This window comes from Ips typographus, linkage group LG16 (assembly GCF_016097725.1).
Source record: "Ips typographus isolate SLU linkage group LG16, UJ_Ityp_2.0, whole genome shotgun sequence".
NCBI lineage: Eukaryota > Metazoa > Arthropoda > Insecta > Coleoptera > Curculionidae > Ips > Ips typographus.
The window spans coordinates 6,228,639-6,241,560 of record NC_138437.1 but is presented as its reverse complement, the minus strand read 5'-3'; the positions used below and the strand labels follow the sequence as shown (position 1 = coordinate 6,241,560).

At 32.6% G+C, this 12,922-nt stretch overlaps 2 protein-coding genes and 1 long non-coding RNA gene across 3 annotated transcripts; 2 read left to right on the top strand and 1 right to left on the bottom strand.

Moving 5' to 3' along the window:
• Positions 1-182: 182 nt before the first annotated feature.
• On the top strand, positions 183-1,151 carry LOC145739194 (uncharacterized). Its single transcript, XM_081994621.1, has 2 exons — positions 183-631; positions 663-1,151. The coding sequence occupies exons 1-2, from the start codon at positions 183-185 to the stop codon at positions 772-774; spliced, it is 561 nt and encodes a 186-aa protein (XP_081850747.1). The 3' UTR covers positions 775-1,151.
• LOC145739193 (transforming acidic coiled-coil-containing protein 1-like) lies at positions 1,013-4,980 on the bottom strand. The gene is made up of 7 exons (XM_081994620.1): positions 4,831-4,980; positions 4,714-4,771; positions 3,611-3,663; positions 3,404-3,561; positions 3,064-3,192; positions 2,862-3,011; positions 1,013-2,806 (listed from the first exon to the last, which is right to left on the bottom strand). Exons 1-7 carry the CDS (start codon positions 4,867-4,869, stop codon positions 2,626-2,628), a joined length of 768 nt encoding a protein of 255 aa, XP_081850746.1. The 5' UTR covers positions 4,870-4,980; the 3' UTR covers positions 1,013-2,625.
• On the top strand, positions 4,289-5,002 carry LOC145739198 (uncharacterized). Its single transcript, XR_014180923.1, has 3 exons — positions 4,289-4,400; positions 4,456-4,668; positions 4,722-5,002. It is a non-coding gene; the product is annotated as an uncharacterized LOC145739198 (long non-coding RNA).
• The last annotated feature ends 7,920 nt before the right edge of the window (positions 5,003-12,922 follow it).

The window sequence follows — 12,922 nt, the reverse complement described above, 5'->3', positions numbered from 1 at the left end:
GACGAGGCTTAGCTTCCCTCTAGTCTGCCACTGTACCATCTTCCAAGCCGAGATCTTCGCGATCATCCGATGCGGGGAGTTCATTTTAAACTCACCGTTACGGAAGGATATATTTTTTATATTATATTACGACGTCTGCGCTGGTGCTGGAGTGTAAGAAGACACTCCTGTCGCTCACGAGGATGGCCAAAGTACGTCTAACTTGTGTTCCAAGGCACTCCGGTGTTAGGGGCAACGACAATTTGGTCCTACGTGGCTCCAAAGAGAGACCCGTAGGACCCCAACCTATTGTAGTACTAGCCAGCGCGGTCGGATCCGCCATTGTGGACAATATCTTCTGGCAAAGATCCGATATTGCTTGGGAGGAGGCCGGAGGCATGCGGCAGTCGCGTTGTCTCATAGGCTTCTTTCCAAGAAACATGTCGAAGTCCCTGATGGAATTATCCAGAAAGGACCTCAGATGTGTGACAGGACTTTTCACGGGTCACTGTCAGATGAGAAGACACATGCACATTCTGGATGTCGCTTGTGTCTGGAAGACGAGGAAACTCACACACGTGCTCAAACAGTGCCGGCACTTGCGACGATCAGAAAAGAGCTTTGGGGTAAAAGTGCAATCAGCTTTGTCTGGGTACTAGCTTGTGATGGGTCACAATGGCTAGCGGCTTAAGTGTTTTCTCCGAAGGGAGCCCATCTAACAATATCATCATCATCATCACGGTGAAGGCACTGAAAACAAATTTCATGTGTCAAGATTTCTGTATTGGTAATTGATAATTTGTTGAATAACCGGGAATAGTTTTATTGCCAATATAGAAATCTTGATACATGGTGAATGCAATGAAAACAAATTTTTTTACAACACTAATAAAAACAGTTTTACTTGGTACACGCGATTGTTCAATTGCGGTACAAAAAATTAAGGATCCTATAGTAGACAATCAGCAGGTCATTGCCATGGAGATCTGAGCAAATGTTGAGGTTATAATATTCTATTAAATAAAACAACAAATAGGTTTTAAGTCTCTATAATTAGTACTGTTGGAATATCATCCTTGTTTAAATCTAATTATATAAGTATTAATGGACTAGGTCGTCACCATTGCTGTATTATTACGAATTTGTCAGAAAATATACATAGCTTAAAAATATGTATTTACTACGTTAGCACCTATTCATTTAATCTTAGATAGTAGGAATACTTTAATGCTCATCTGTACAAACTACACAAGAGTTAACCTCACTGTTTAACACAAACACGTTTTAATTATTTACTATTTTTTTTATCCAGGAAGCATGTTTATCTAGACAGAAACTGGTGTTTGGACAGCTTTAAGATATAATTGTAATATTAATCTTGAATTACTTTTAAGACAAAAAAAACCTTTTCTGCAATAGCAACAAGCCTACTAATAATTAGAGAATAAATAACCAGTTTAAAAGAAGTGCATAAAAATGACACGGAAAATACATGTAAAAGACTATCAAAAAAAGTGACTTTTTTGCCTTAAATCAGTCATAACCTAAATATAAATGAAAAATAAATAAATGACCAATATAATTAATTTAATATAGCGCATGTTTCAATTTATGATAATCAGCAATACATATCGCGTATGTACATAAACGAACAGTAATACATTTAAACAAATATTAATAACTAGTTAATATGCTGTGTTGTTGATGAAATTTGATGTTATCAAGGTTGAAAGTTTGAATTTAATTAGAATCTTATGATGGTGTTAAAACAGCAATTTCTCAAATATACTTGGAAAAAGGACGGTTTGTCTTGAAATGTATGCTTCTATAACAAAAAAATGTTGTCAATTCAAACGATACACAAATAATAAAAATTCCTCAGTTTGAAAGCTTTACTACACCACTAAGTTACTTAGTAAATCCAAGACGATCAAATTGAATAACCACCCCTATACAGGGCATCAAATTTTATAATCTTTCACTTAGTATATCGACAATAAAATTGATTCAAAAAGTACCCTGACCATACACAATTTAGTGACGTGACGGTTGACTGACTTGTCACAGCCATATTAATTTTAAGTAAATCATCACTCCAATACAACAAAAACACATACTGTAAACGTTCAAAAACAATACACCCTGTATAAAGGTAAAAAAAATAAATTATGTAAGTTAAATATTAAATAGTTTAATACCAATATATTCATGATTAATAAATTCTAATATTCGAAGAGACTGAATCAAATAACTTTTTCTAGAGACACTGCAAAGTCTAGTTGGTTTTAGCCAAACATTTTTTTTTAACTAAATGTCATAATTTCTTAAAGCAGCTTCATAAAATCAACAAGAGATATGATATAGCTTGGAATATGAAAGTGTGACTCAAAGATAAAAATCTTTGAACAATGAGTTATTCTTAATAATTACTATTAAGTATTTTCAGTTATGTTACAAATGGAAAACCGTTATAAAAATATAAATAATTAACAATAAAAAAATGTAAATAAGAAAATATAAAATCATGTTGCAAAAATCATTCTTCAAAATTAACAATCACAAAAGATATTTGGATAAGCCAAACCACAAAAAAGTCTTATAATGAACTGACATTTTTGAGGTTGAAGATGACTGATGTTGCACAACTTACACCTGCTTTCCTGTGATGTCATCACAGAGGGCTGATAACTGTTGACACTCTTCAGTTTTCTGATTGAGGGATGTCTCTAATGAAGAGCATTTAATTTCCAACCGCTTTATCAATGCCCTTAATTTACTACTTTCATAGTCATATTTGTCCCTAACATTTAATATCTCTATATTACACCTACAAGTTAAACCAATATTAATGTAATAAATAGAAGCATTTACTGGTTACATACTTTTCAATTTGAGATTTGGCATAAGTCTTCAAGGACTCATACTTTGCCTCATTTTGCTTCAATTTCTCTTCAGCAATTTGGAGATTCTGTGTTAAAGCTTCTTCATTGCTTTTAAAACCATCCACTATAATTTTACTCCTATCATATTTTCTGAAATAGTAGATAATTAGAAAACCACATAGTTTTTATATTAATTACTTACTGCAACACATCTGAAAAAGCCAACTCCAATGTGGCAAAATGCCTACTGGTTGTTTCATGTTCTTGCTTTAATTTCTCTAACTCCTGACATTGATCAGAGATTGTTTTCTCATATTCACTGAGTAATTTCCTGAGAAATACATAGGATGAGAAGTTGTTATAATGTGAAGGTGTCAGTGTCTAAATGACATATAACATACAGATAAATATTAAAAGCAATTCTATGTATTTTTTCTTTTTTTTGAAGTTTAGATTATCATTTACATTAGTAAGAGAATCAAGTGAGTTGATAACACAGCTTTACAAACTTCTTGAAAGATTACTAAATGTAAACAACTTACTGGTATCTAACCATTTCAGTTTTCACAGGCACATCATTGTTCTGGGGTTGCTTTTGATTCCTGAGATCACTTTTAGCACGAATTTCGTACTCAAACCCTGACTTTTCTTGTATATCAGACATTTGTAGTTGTGTATCACTAACCTCTCCCATGCTATTCTGTAAAACCATATCACAGCAGATGGTCAGTTTGAAATGGTGTACTTACAGTTGAGAAGGAGTTTGTTTGAGGTGACTTTTTGTTGGTAGTAGAATCAGAAACTGTAAAGAAAAATCCAGTTATTTGGTTTGAAGTTAAGATGAATTTTAGTTGTTTTACAGACTGATATTTTACCTATTACTGAGAGGAAGATTGGGGGTTTCTCATGGCTAGGTAATACTGTTTTAAAATTTTGAGATCTTCAGAAGGGGCTTGGACACTACAAGCATATGATTAGAATAGTAATTAGGAAAGGAGATTAGATTAGTAGCCCGCTTACCTCCCTTCTTTGATGAAATGCAGATTTTGAATTTCTATATTAGGTCCTTCCCTGCCCAAAGCAGACTTGTAAAATAAAGTGGGTGCAGATCTACCATGATGTGAATTAGAAGTGTGTCTGTTATTGATTTCAAGTTTATTTGTTGTACTGCAAGCCTGAATGTCTGTAATACCAAATCAACACTTATTTTTATTTAAAAACACATAATTATTAACATCTGTAGACCCGACATTACACTAAAAAATTTCGGAGCCGAACGTCAACTTGATTGTCTTGTCACTGTCAAATTGCGTATGGGCTTCACGACTTGGGCCAGGATTACCGTGCATCCTTTATTTTGAACACGAGAAAGAAAGAGAGACAAGACGACCCTTGTTTATTGGTAATATATACTGATTTATGTGAGGTTAGGGTGCAACGTAGTCAAGTTGCGCTAACGGATAAACTGTGTTTTTTGTTTGACCTTAATTCATGGTCATATTTGGACTTCTAATTCACACATCCTACTTACTATTACAAGTAAATATTGAAGGATGCAACTAATCAAGGTATTAATTAGCAATACACAATACAGCTGAAGCAACCCGGCAACATCGGGTATTGACGTTCCATTTTGAACCCGCCTGCACACACGCGAGTGACGAAGACGGAATCTAAATTTATAGGATGACACATAATGGGTAGTTATTTCAGTGGATGATAGATTACGCTGCCTACTACAGATTAGCCCAAAAGTCAGTGGCGGAACAGTTTTGTACAGGGGCGCAGACTACAGGTCATTTAATAGGTATAGTGTCATAGTTTTGCTAAAAATAGTCATTAATTAATTTACCTTCATAGGGAATGGATTCTTCGTCACTGTATTGCAGACCATCATCATCATCGTTTCCCTTAAAAAAACATGGCAAATGCTTTAATTTATTCTTCTCATCAAGATAGTAAAAACAACCTTAATATACTTGGCTATGATATTGGTAACATATTCCATATTGGCATCAGCATAAAATGCACGTTTTCACTTAAATTCGTTCACTATCTAACTGACATAAAATGTTCCTTTATTGTTATATTCACTTGGTTGCCAAATTGTATAAATAAACCTATACACAGCTCAGTGAGAATCGACTGTTTCATTATCTCAGAACAATTCAAGCAGAACTTTTATTTCTAGTTGACTGGCCCCACTTTTGGGAAGAAAGGGTTTTAAGTTCATGTTGGATTTAGTGATTAAAATAATTTTATTTACATTTATAAAGCTAATAGAATGTTGTTTGTCACACTGCGTTTATATATTTTTAAATTTTTAAATCATTTATATTTCTATCTCTACATTTTTAATGCTGTGTGCTTAGTGCCGTACATACACACATAAAAAAACCGTATGTAAGATCCATATATTTAATACCCCCAGGGATTATCGATCCAAACTCCGAGAAGCAAGTTATTAAAAATTTAAGCAAATTTATCAAATTGCCCTACCATAAAACACCAAAATGATGTGCAAAGCATTCCTATATATATACAGGGTGAGTCTGGAAAGCGACACTCCCTTGTTATTTCTTAAAAAAAAAGTTTGAATGAACATTTTTGGTTCATATGTACTATATTAACACCAAACTATTATTCAGGGTGACTCATAAGTGAAATAACAGTTAATGTTTTCTTAAATGAAATTCTGTATATTTTATTGCATATTTAAAAAGTACATTAAATTTACAATATTTTTATATTACATGTCATTGTCAAATATTAATTATTGTTCGAAATATTCAACATTTTATAAAACTTGATATTTAAATAATCTGGAGGTATCTAGTTGTTATTACGTGGTACTAGATCAGGTTGGGTCTAATGGTAGTGTCATAATTTCAAATTAATTAAAAATAAATTAAATTGCATTGTGTTCAAATGACGGTCAATTTACAATTATTGTAATCGTCTTTTATAGTTTTCCATAATATCTAATAAAATTTGTTTAGAAATTGTATTTTTGATTATCTGCTATGATGTTTGCCTAATTCAAATTTCTTATTATGACTGACAGTAGTCAAAAGGACTATCATTGGACACATCAGATATCTAGTACCGGGTAACAGAAACTTCCTATTATTTAAATATTAAGTTTTGGAAAATGTTGAATAATTCGAAAAACTATATTAAAATATTGCAAATTTAATGTTCTTTTTAAATATGCAATGAAATATACAGTTAAAAAAACGTTATATTACCTGTTTTTTTTTTAATTTTCTTCTTGTTTAGGAAATAACGAAGGGGTGTTGCTTCTCAGACTCGTCCTGTATATAAAAATATAATATACTTGGAAAGGGGATATTACACGTTCCGCTCCGTTGCACTGTTTAAACTTACAAAAGAAAATTACTTTGAGGTTGGATATTTACGCCTTATTGAGTACTTATAGGAAAGGTTAAAGGTAAAAGCCATAAGATCCTTTTACACTGGTGTTTTAACGCAAAACAAATAATCATTAGTTAGCTTATAAGGTAGGAAAAGCTACAATTTTACACTTTTGATTTTGATTAATTCACAGTCAGTTGCATCATCTGACTCACAGATGCAACATTTTTCTTAACTTTTTTACACCCATGAATAAAAGATTAGCGTTTCTTGAACAAAACTCCTATCTTTTTCACTTTATCGTCTTTCCATATCTCACATTACCAGCGTCATCATTTATGCATGACTCAAAAATAACTTACTTTTGATATCTGAACGTCCCTTCCCCATTCGATTTTACCTAAAGCGGACGCATAAATCTTTCAGATATCCTTCAAAGTCACCCGGACAGTAAATTGAGTCTCTTTGATTAATATTTAATTTATCTTTACGTATTTAAATGGAATTGATAAAAGATCAGTCGTCGTCGTCGATATTGAGATTTCATCTTCAGATCTCTTCAAAGAGGCTTTTAAAAAGAAAAACCAATAATTGGACGAGATGATAAAGTTTACTTCCCACTAGAATAAACAGCAAAAAGCTGTATTCAATTTCAACACAGAACTTTGAAAGTGCAACTCGTTATAAGATTTGAAATTTTTTATTAACAAAAGGGATCTGTGAAACAACGACTTTAATATTTAAACTTCTCTCGGGACAAGTTTACTTAAACAAAAAGTAAGAGAAATATGTTTGGATTTCAAACATGCTGGTTTTAAAATCGTTTCAGCTTAGTAGGAGGTTTTGAAGAAAGATGTTCTGATAAGAATTTATAAATTACATGATAAATTAAGTAATACGTAAAACTTGACCCATCATTACTTACGTAAGTGTTAAATGCATTCTGAAAATAGCAAAATCGAAGTAAACTCATGCCTGATCCAGACAGTTTCCTTTTTGGAAGTGGACGGACCGTAAAATTTGTACTCACTTACAGAAGCGATTTGCAGTTTTCTTTTTATATTTACTCGGAGCCTTTCTTTTCCAGAAACATCTTTGATATGTTGCCACTTTACGCTTGTACAGAATCCTTTCGGAAATTCAAGATTAATGAGTATGTATGTGTCTTTCACCTAGATGTAATAAAAACTGCTTGGTAAACGTAGTTCCACTTTGCCGCTGTTTAAGCACGTTAAGTTTTATCTTTCTTACATTAAACAACTTTTAAACTAACAAAGAACTCGGAACTCCTCGCTTTCTTAAACTGGATGTTAAACTTCCATTATTACCATAGGCAAGACGGAAAATTGAATTTAAGACTTTTTTTATCTACTTTGTCATCGATTGTTAACCCGGTTGTTTGTTAAAGCTCAATAAGAAAGTTTTATTGCAGCAATTTTAAACGTCCAGCCTGCTCTTAAAAGACGTAAAACAACCCGAAGAAACGCTAATTATACTTGTAATTAAAAGATTGCAGTAGAAGCCAAAAAAATTGCATTTGAACTTGGAAACTTTCATAATTTAAAGTTGGAAGATTTTTAATCGAAACGAAATGCAAACTTTAGACGTTGTAGTGGTTTATTGTGGTAATTTTTAAAGTTGTTATTTAAATAAAATCGTTTATTGCACCTTAGATTTATTTTAAAAATTGAAATATGTTTATAACAACATATTAGTAAAAAGGAGAATGTTGTAGAAAATTTCATTCTCTATAAGACAGCATTAGGGTACGTTTACCCAAAAGAGCCTCCTAAAAATTGTGTCAAAGCACAAATTTCGAAAAATATGAAAAAAGTACAAAAGAAGAAAGTTGTAGAGAATTTCATACTCTATAAGATTGCATTAGGGTACTTTTGCCCTTTTTAAGGGAGATTTCATAAAAACTGCCTTAAAGCACAAAAAAGTCATTTAAAAGAACGAGTTCAAACTGGGAGAAATGTTGTTGTTTTTAAAAGAAGAATAGAATAATGTGAGATTTGAGCTGGATAATTGCCTAAAATTAAATATTTTTTTATCGTGACAGTAAAATTTACTTAAAATTGAAAATAGTCTAATAAGACATATATTTTACTATAAGCCTCATAAATATTATATTTTACTAATGAAATATCAATGTAATAAGGACTTGGACGTTGCTTAGGACGACAACCTAATAATCATCACAAAAAATGTTAGAGATAATTAATTGCTTTTTGCTGCTGCCGACTGGTGCCTTGAATCAAAATTCTGACAGAGTAAAAGCCCTAAAAATTATGGAAGTTATTCAATAAGCTGTATCCTAAAGTTCAGGACCTTCCTAATACATTACGTAACGAAATGTACTCCTTCTGTGTTGTTCTCAGTTTTTCCTCGTAGGATTAGGGATGAGGAATTATATCGAGTGTTATTATATTTATTTGTTCTTCATTTATGTTATTATTGCTTACTGGAATAGTCATAGTGAGTGAAAAAAATTGTTTGTAACCACAACTAATCCTAGTAAAACTTATGGTGGTATCAGAAAGTGCTTCTTCATTCATTTTATTGAAACCCTCTAAACCTACGTTGTGTTTTCGTAATCTAATTTTGGTGGGTCGATAATGTGGTAGATTGAATACGCATCCCTAAAATGATGTCGCAGCTTTCTAGAGCATCTTCCTGCGAATCAATGAAGTGGGGTGCGCAAGTGCACGTCTGTGTCGCATCCTGATCTCCTAAAGACCAAGATAAACAGGAAAAAAATGAAAGTTTTGTTTTTTTTTTTCGGATTGCTAGAACAGGTTTGAACTGATAAAACAAGCCAAGGATAATTCATCGTCTAGCTAGCACCAGAAGTCGAGTAATGAAGTTTTGGAAGCGCTGTCGAACGTTAACTCAGTTTTCAAACAGTTACCGCTAAAAGTTTCAGGCGCGCTAAACATACCAGGGGCAATAAAACTAGGCTTGATATATCTTGGTGGGGGGTGATTAATGATGTAAGTTAAAACTGAATTTGCGCTGAGCTTAGAGTGAAATTCTCGGATGTCCTGATGGATGCCGGGATTTTACAAATATATTAAGAACAAGTGTTCGGTGAAGAAAGCCGCCTGTCTTTTGCTCTCTACAATTTTATCTCTCCACTATTCTTTCGTGCACGACAAGGAGAAATTTTAATATAGGTGAACTCCGGACTTATTGAACTTCGGTAGTCAAGTAGAACTTCGACACTCCGGCCAATAAATAAAAGAGCAAATTGAAAGTTGGAAAGCTTTGGAAATTAATTTCCTGCTTAACTGGCGAAATAGATTGGAATTCTCAAAGCGGTTTAGTGCTAACAGTCCAGCTAGGGTTAGATTTAGAAAAAAGAGGACATAAAAATGTTATAATAACTTAGAATATCTAGTTGACCAAACCTACGTTTGTCTCTCTTCTGAATTCGAAGAGTTTCAATGCAAATTTTGCTCTAATGTCCTTAACGTCCACTGTTATAACATATAATGTCTCCTCTAGTAGAGTAGACTGACATCATCAGTGAAGTTTTGGAAAGTCATATTCTATGAGAAAGAGAACAAAATGTTTTAATTACGATTACTGTATGTAATATTACGTAGGTATGTCATGGGAACATTTAGCATAAATTAATCCTCCTTTTCAAAGATAAACCAAAAGATTAATCAAGGTGGTCCCTTGTAACTAAGGTATAATCTGTAATTTCTGGTCAGTAAGTTAAAGGCACCCAATTCAATATTAATTGGCTCGAGGGATGGAACATTAAAATCCTTTTCATTTACCGAGTTTTTTAGGTGTTTGCTCCAAACTCTGTTTACAGTTTCAATAATGCAAGAGCCCTTTCGAGTTCATTTAAGCAAGTGCAAACAACATGAATCACAAAGGGATTTAATATTGACCTTAATTTAGGAACAAAGGTCAGCTATTGGAAAATGTTTACTTTTTGGCAGGATTGGCTAATTGAATTTGGCTAATTGAATTGAATTCAATGATTGATTATTGGTTACCTAAAATTGGTTATGGGTGTATATGCTGACTGTGAAGCTAACTCATTAATTTATTAACTTTGAAAGCTAGGAAAAAATACGCATTGCAGACTCAAGACTTTTTTTATTGGGACAAATTTAATATTTAACCATTGCTATACGTTTTGCATCGTTTACGTAACGCTCCCCAATTTATATTTCAAAGTCAGACAGAAAGTTAATAAAGCGAAAAAATAAATTTGAAAGGAATATCTTTTTATACGATCTTTTAAACGACACGTTTCCTATTTTACAAAGGACATTCGAGCGTTCATATTTAGATTTGTCCGTATATAAAACCATTTCGCTCGACCATACCAAAAGCTCCGAAACCCTCCAAAAGCTGATGAATTTAACCAAACCCACTAATAATTTTGGGTCGACATATAGAGGGTCTTTACGTCCCTTATTACGAAAGCCCCCGCAATATCAACTAACCATTAAAAATGGTTTGCAGTTGTGGTAAGTAGACTTGCTATCGTTTTCACGTCACGAGATAGGGAATGAATGAGAGGCAATCTTAAAACACTTGGAGAACGATTCATCTTTCCAAATAAATCCACCACGTATTAAAATTGATCGTTTATTATATTGGCTTGTTGGATTTTTGGATGCACCTAAATTGTTTCTATGTTTTGAAGTGATTGATTTTGTGGTTTAGTGATGGTCAAATTTTAAATTTTGATTGTAGAAGAGTCACCTCAAAACAAAGTTGCATAATGGAGGTAAGAAGGTTTCATTTACATAAAAAAGTTTCAGTTTTTGATTTGGAGAAACCCTTTACCAAAAGGGTTTCTTGAGCTAGTAAAGGACGTATACCACTTACTGGCCATATGACTATCGCTTAAACTTTGGGGAAGACTAAATTAAAGTAAAATAATAATAAGTAATAAAAGTACCAAAAAAAACGTAGACTTACTCTAAGATCAGTTTATACTAGACAAATCTTGACACCAAAAATAACTTAAGACGAGGTAAATCTAGTTAATGGTAGCGAGTAGCATTAACTCAGAATTCAGCCTGTTTACGTTTAAATAATTAAACCTGCAATGTAAAATGATGTTTGACTTGAATTCAGTTTTTTAATGCGTATGATAAATCCCATTAAGCAAACGGTTTGTTTCAAGCCAATATGAACCAAACTGATATTTGAATTTTTGCACACAAAACAATAGTAATCCTACACACATGAGGCTGATTAAAATCCATTGATTATCAGTGCCATCCTAATGAAAAAATCTAAAAAACGTAAATTATTTCCTTTGTTTTAGCTGAAATAACGCAAACTGAATTAAATCCCTTGACCCTTTTCGTTAATTACGACGCGTTCAAAATTACCTAGAAATCGGAATGACGCCGATGAATTGACGAGCAGTTTGAATTGAATTTTGTTAGCATAAACGCATCGATTATTAATTATTTAACAATTAATAATTGAAAATTCATTATTTTAAATATGGAAATTCAAAATTTAGTTGTCTGTTTCAATGTAGAACCTTTATTTGATTATTAGACTTCTACAACGTGAGTAAATACTGTTTGTATGCTTTGTTCCTGCTGGTGAGCGTTGGTTTGTAAAATTTAGGCCTGCATTTTCATAAAAGTACGTATGGGAACTAATTGGCCATAATTGAACCAATGAGAAATTATCAGTATACAAGGTGTTTTTAAATAAAGTAAATTGACGCAATTTGAACTCTAGAAAATCCATGGATACATTGAAAGGATTTAGCAGACGTCAGGCTTCAGGCTGACGAGGATTCTCAATAAACCAGATGTTCGTTATTTCGATTAAATATCCCAGAATTAGTAAATTTCAGTACAGCTGATATTGGTTAAGAAGTCTGGAATTTAATCAAGGAAATTTAGTACATATCCAGAGAAGTAGAGAAACATATTGGTGATAAGGAAAATTGGAAGTAACTATAAAACCAAAGAAACATATCCATCTTTCAGCACTCACATACACACACACTCTGCATCATTTCCAACATACCCTCACCTATTCTTCGTAGAATCTAATCAGTGATCAGGAGGAATATACATAGATAAATCAGAGTCAAACCTTAACTCTATCCACCACTACAGTGTGGTTCTTGTTTGCTTCTTCCCTGTTAAATCCTGCTGTAACTGCTCACCTTTTCTGTGAAAAAAAAAAAAAATTATTAAAACATATATTTTTTTAATTTGTAGAAATTATGGTCTTATTTTTCCTTCCCAATACTAATGTTAGGTCTTCTTTTTCTTCTTAGGACATAACAGCATGCGTGGATGGGACTTTCTTTAAAAGGCTTGTGAAGTAAACATCACCGACCTCACATACCAGCTCTATCAAAATCTTCTCTTTAAAACCAGATTCTATCAACCCTACACAGAAAAAAAATATTAATTTACTAAGTCAATATGTAACCACAAAAACATGTTTGAACTAAGTGAAGTCTTCTTAATTAAATTCAAAGCACTTATAAAGGCTTCGTTAAATCTTATAATTAATTTTTAATTTCTAAGGTTTCTCATGAAGCAAGTAAAAATTAAGCTTTTATACGGTCTAATAAGTAAAAAGACGTGTGTTTTTGAGATGGCAAAGTACGGTATTTTAAGGTCCCTTCATTACCGAATAATGACTATAACGCGGGGTTGTTATTTATTAAATAA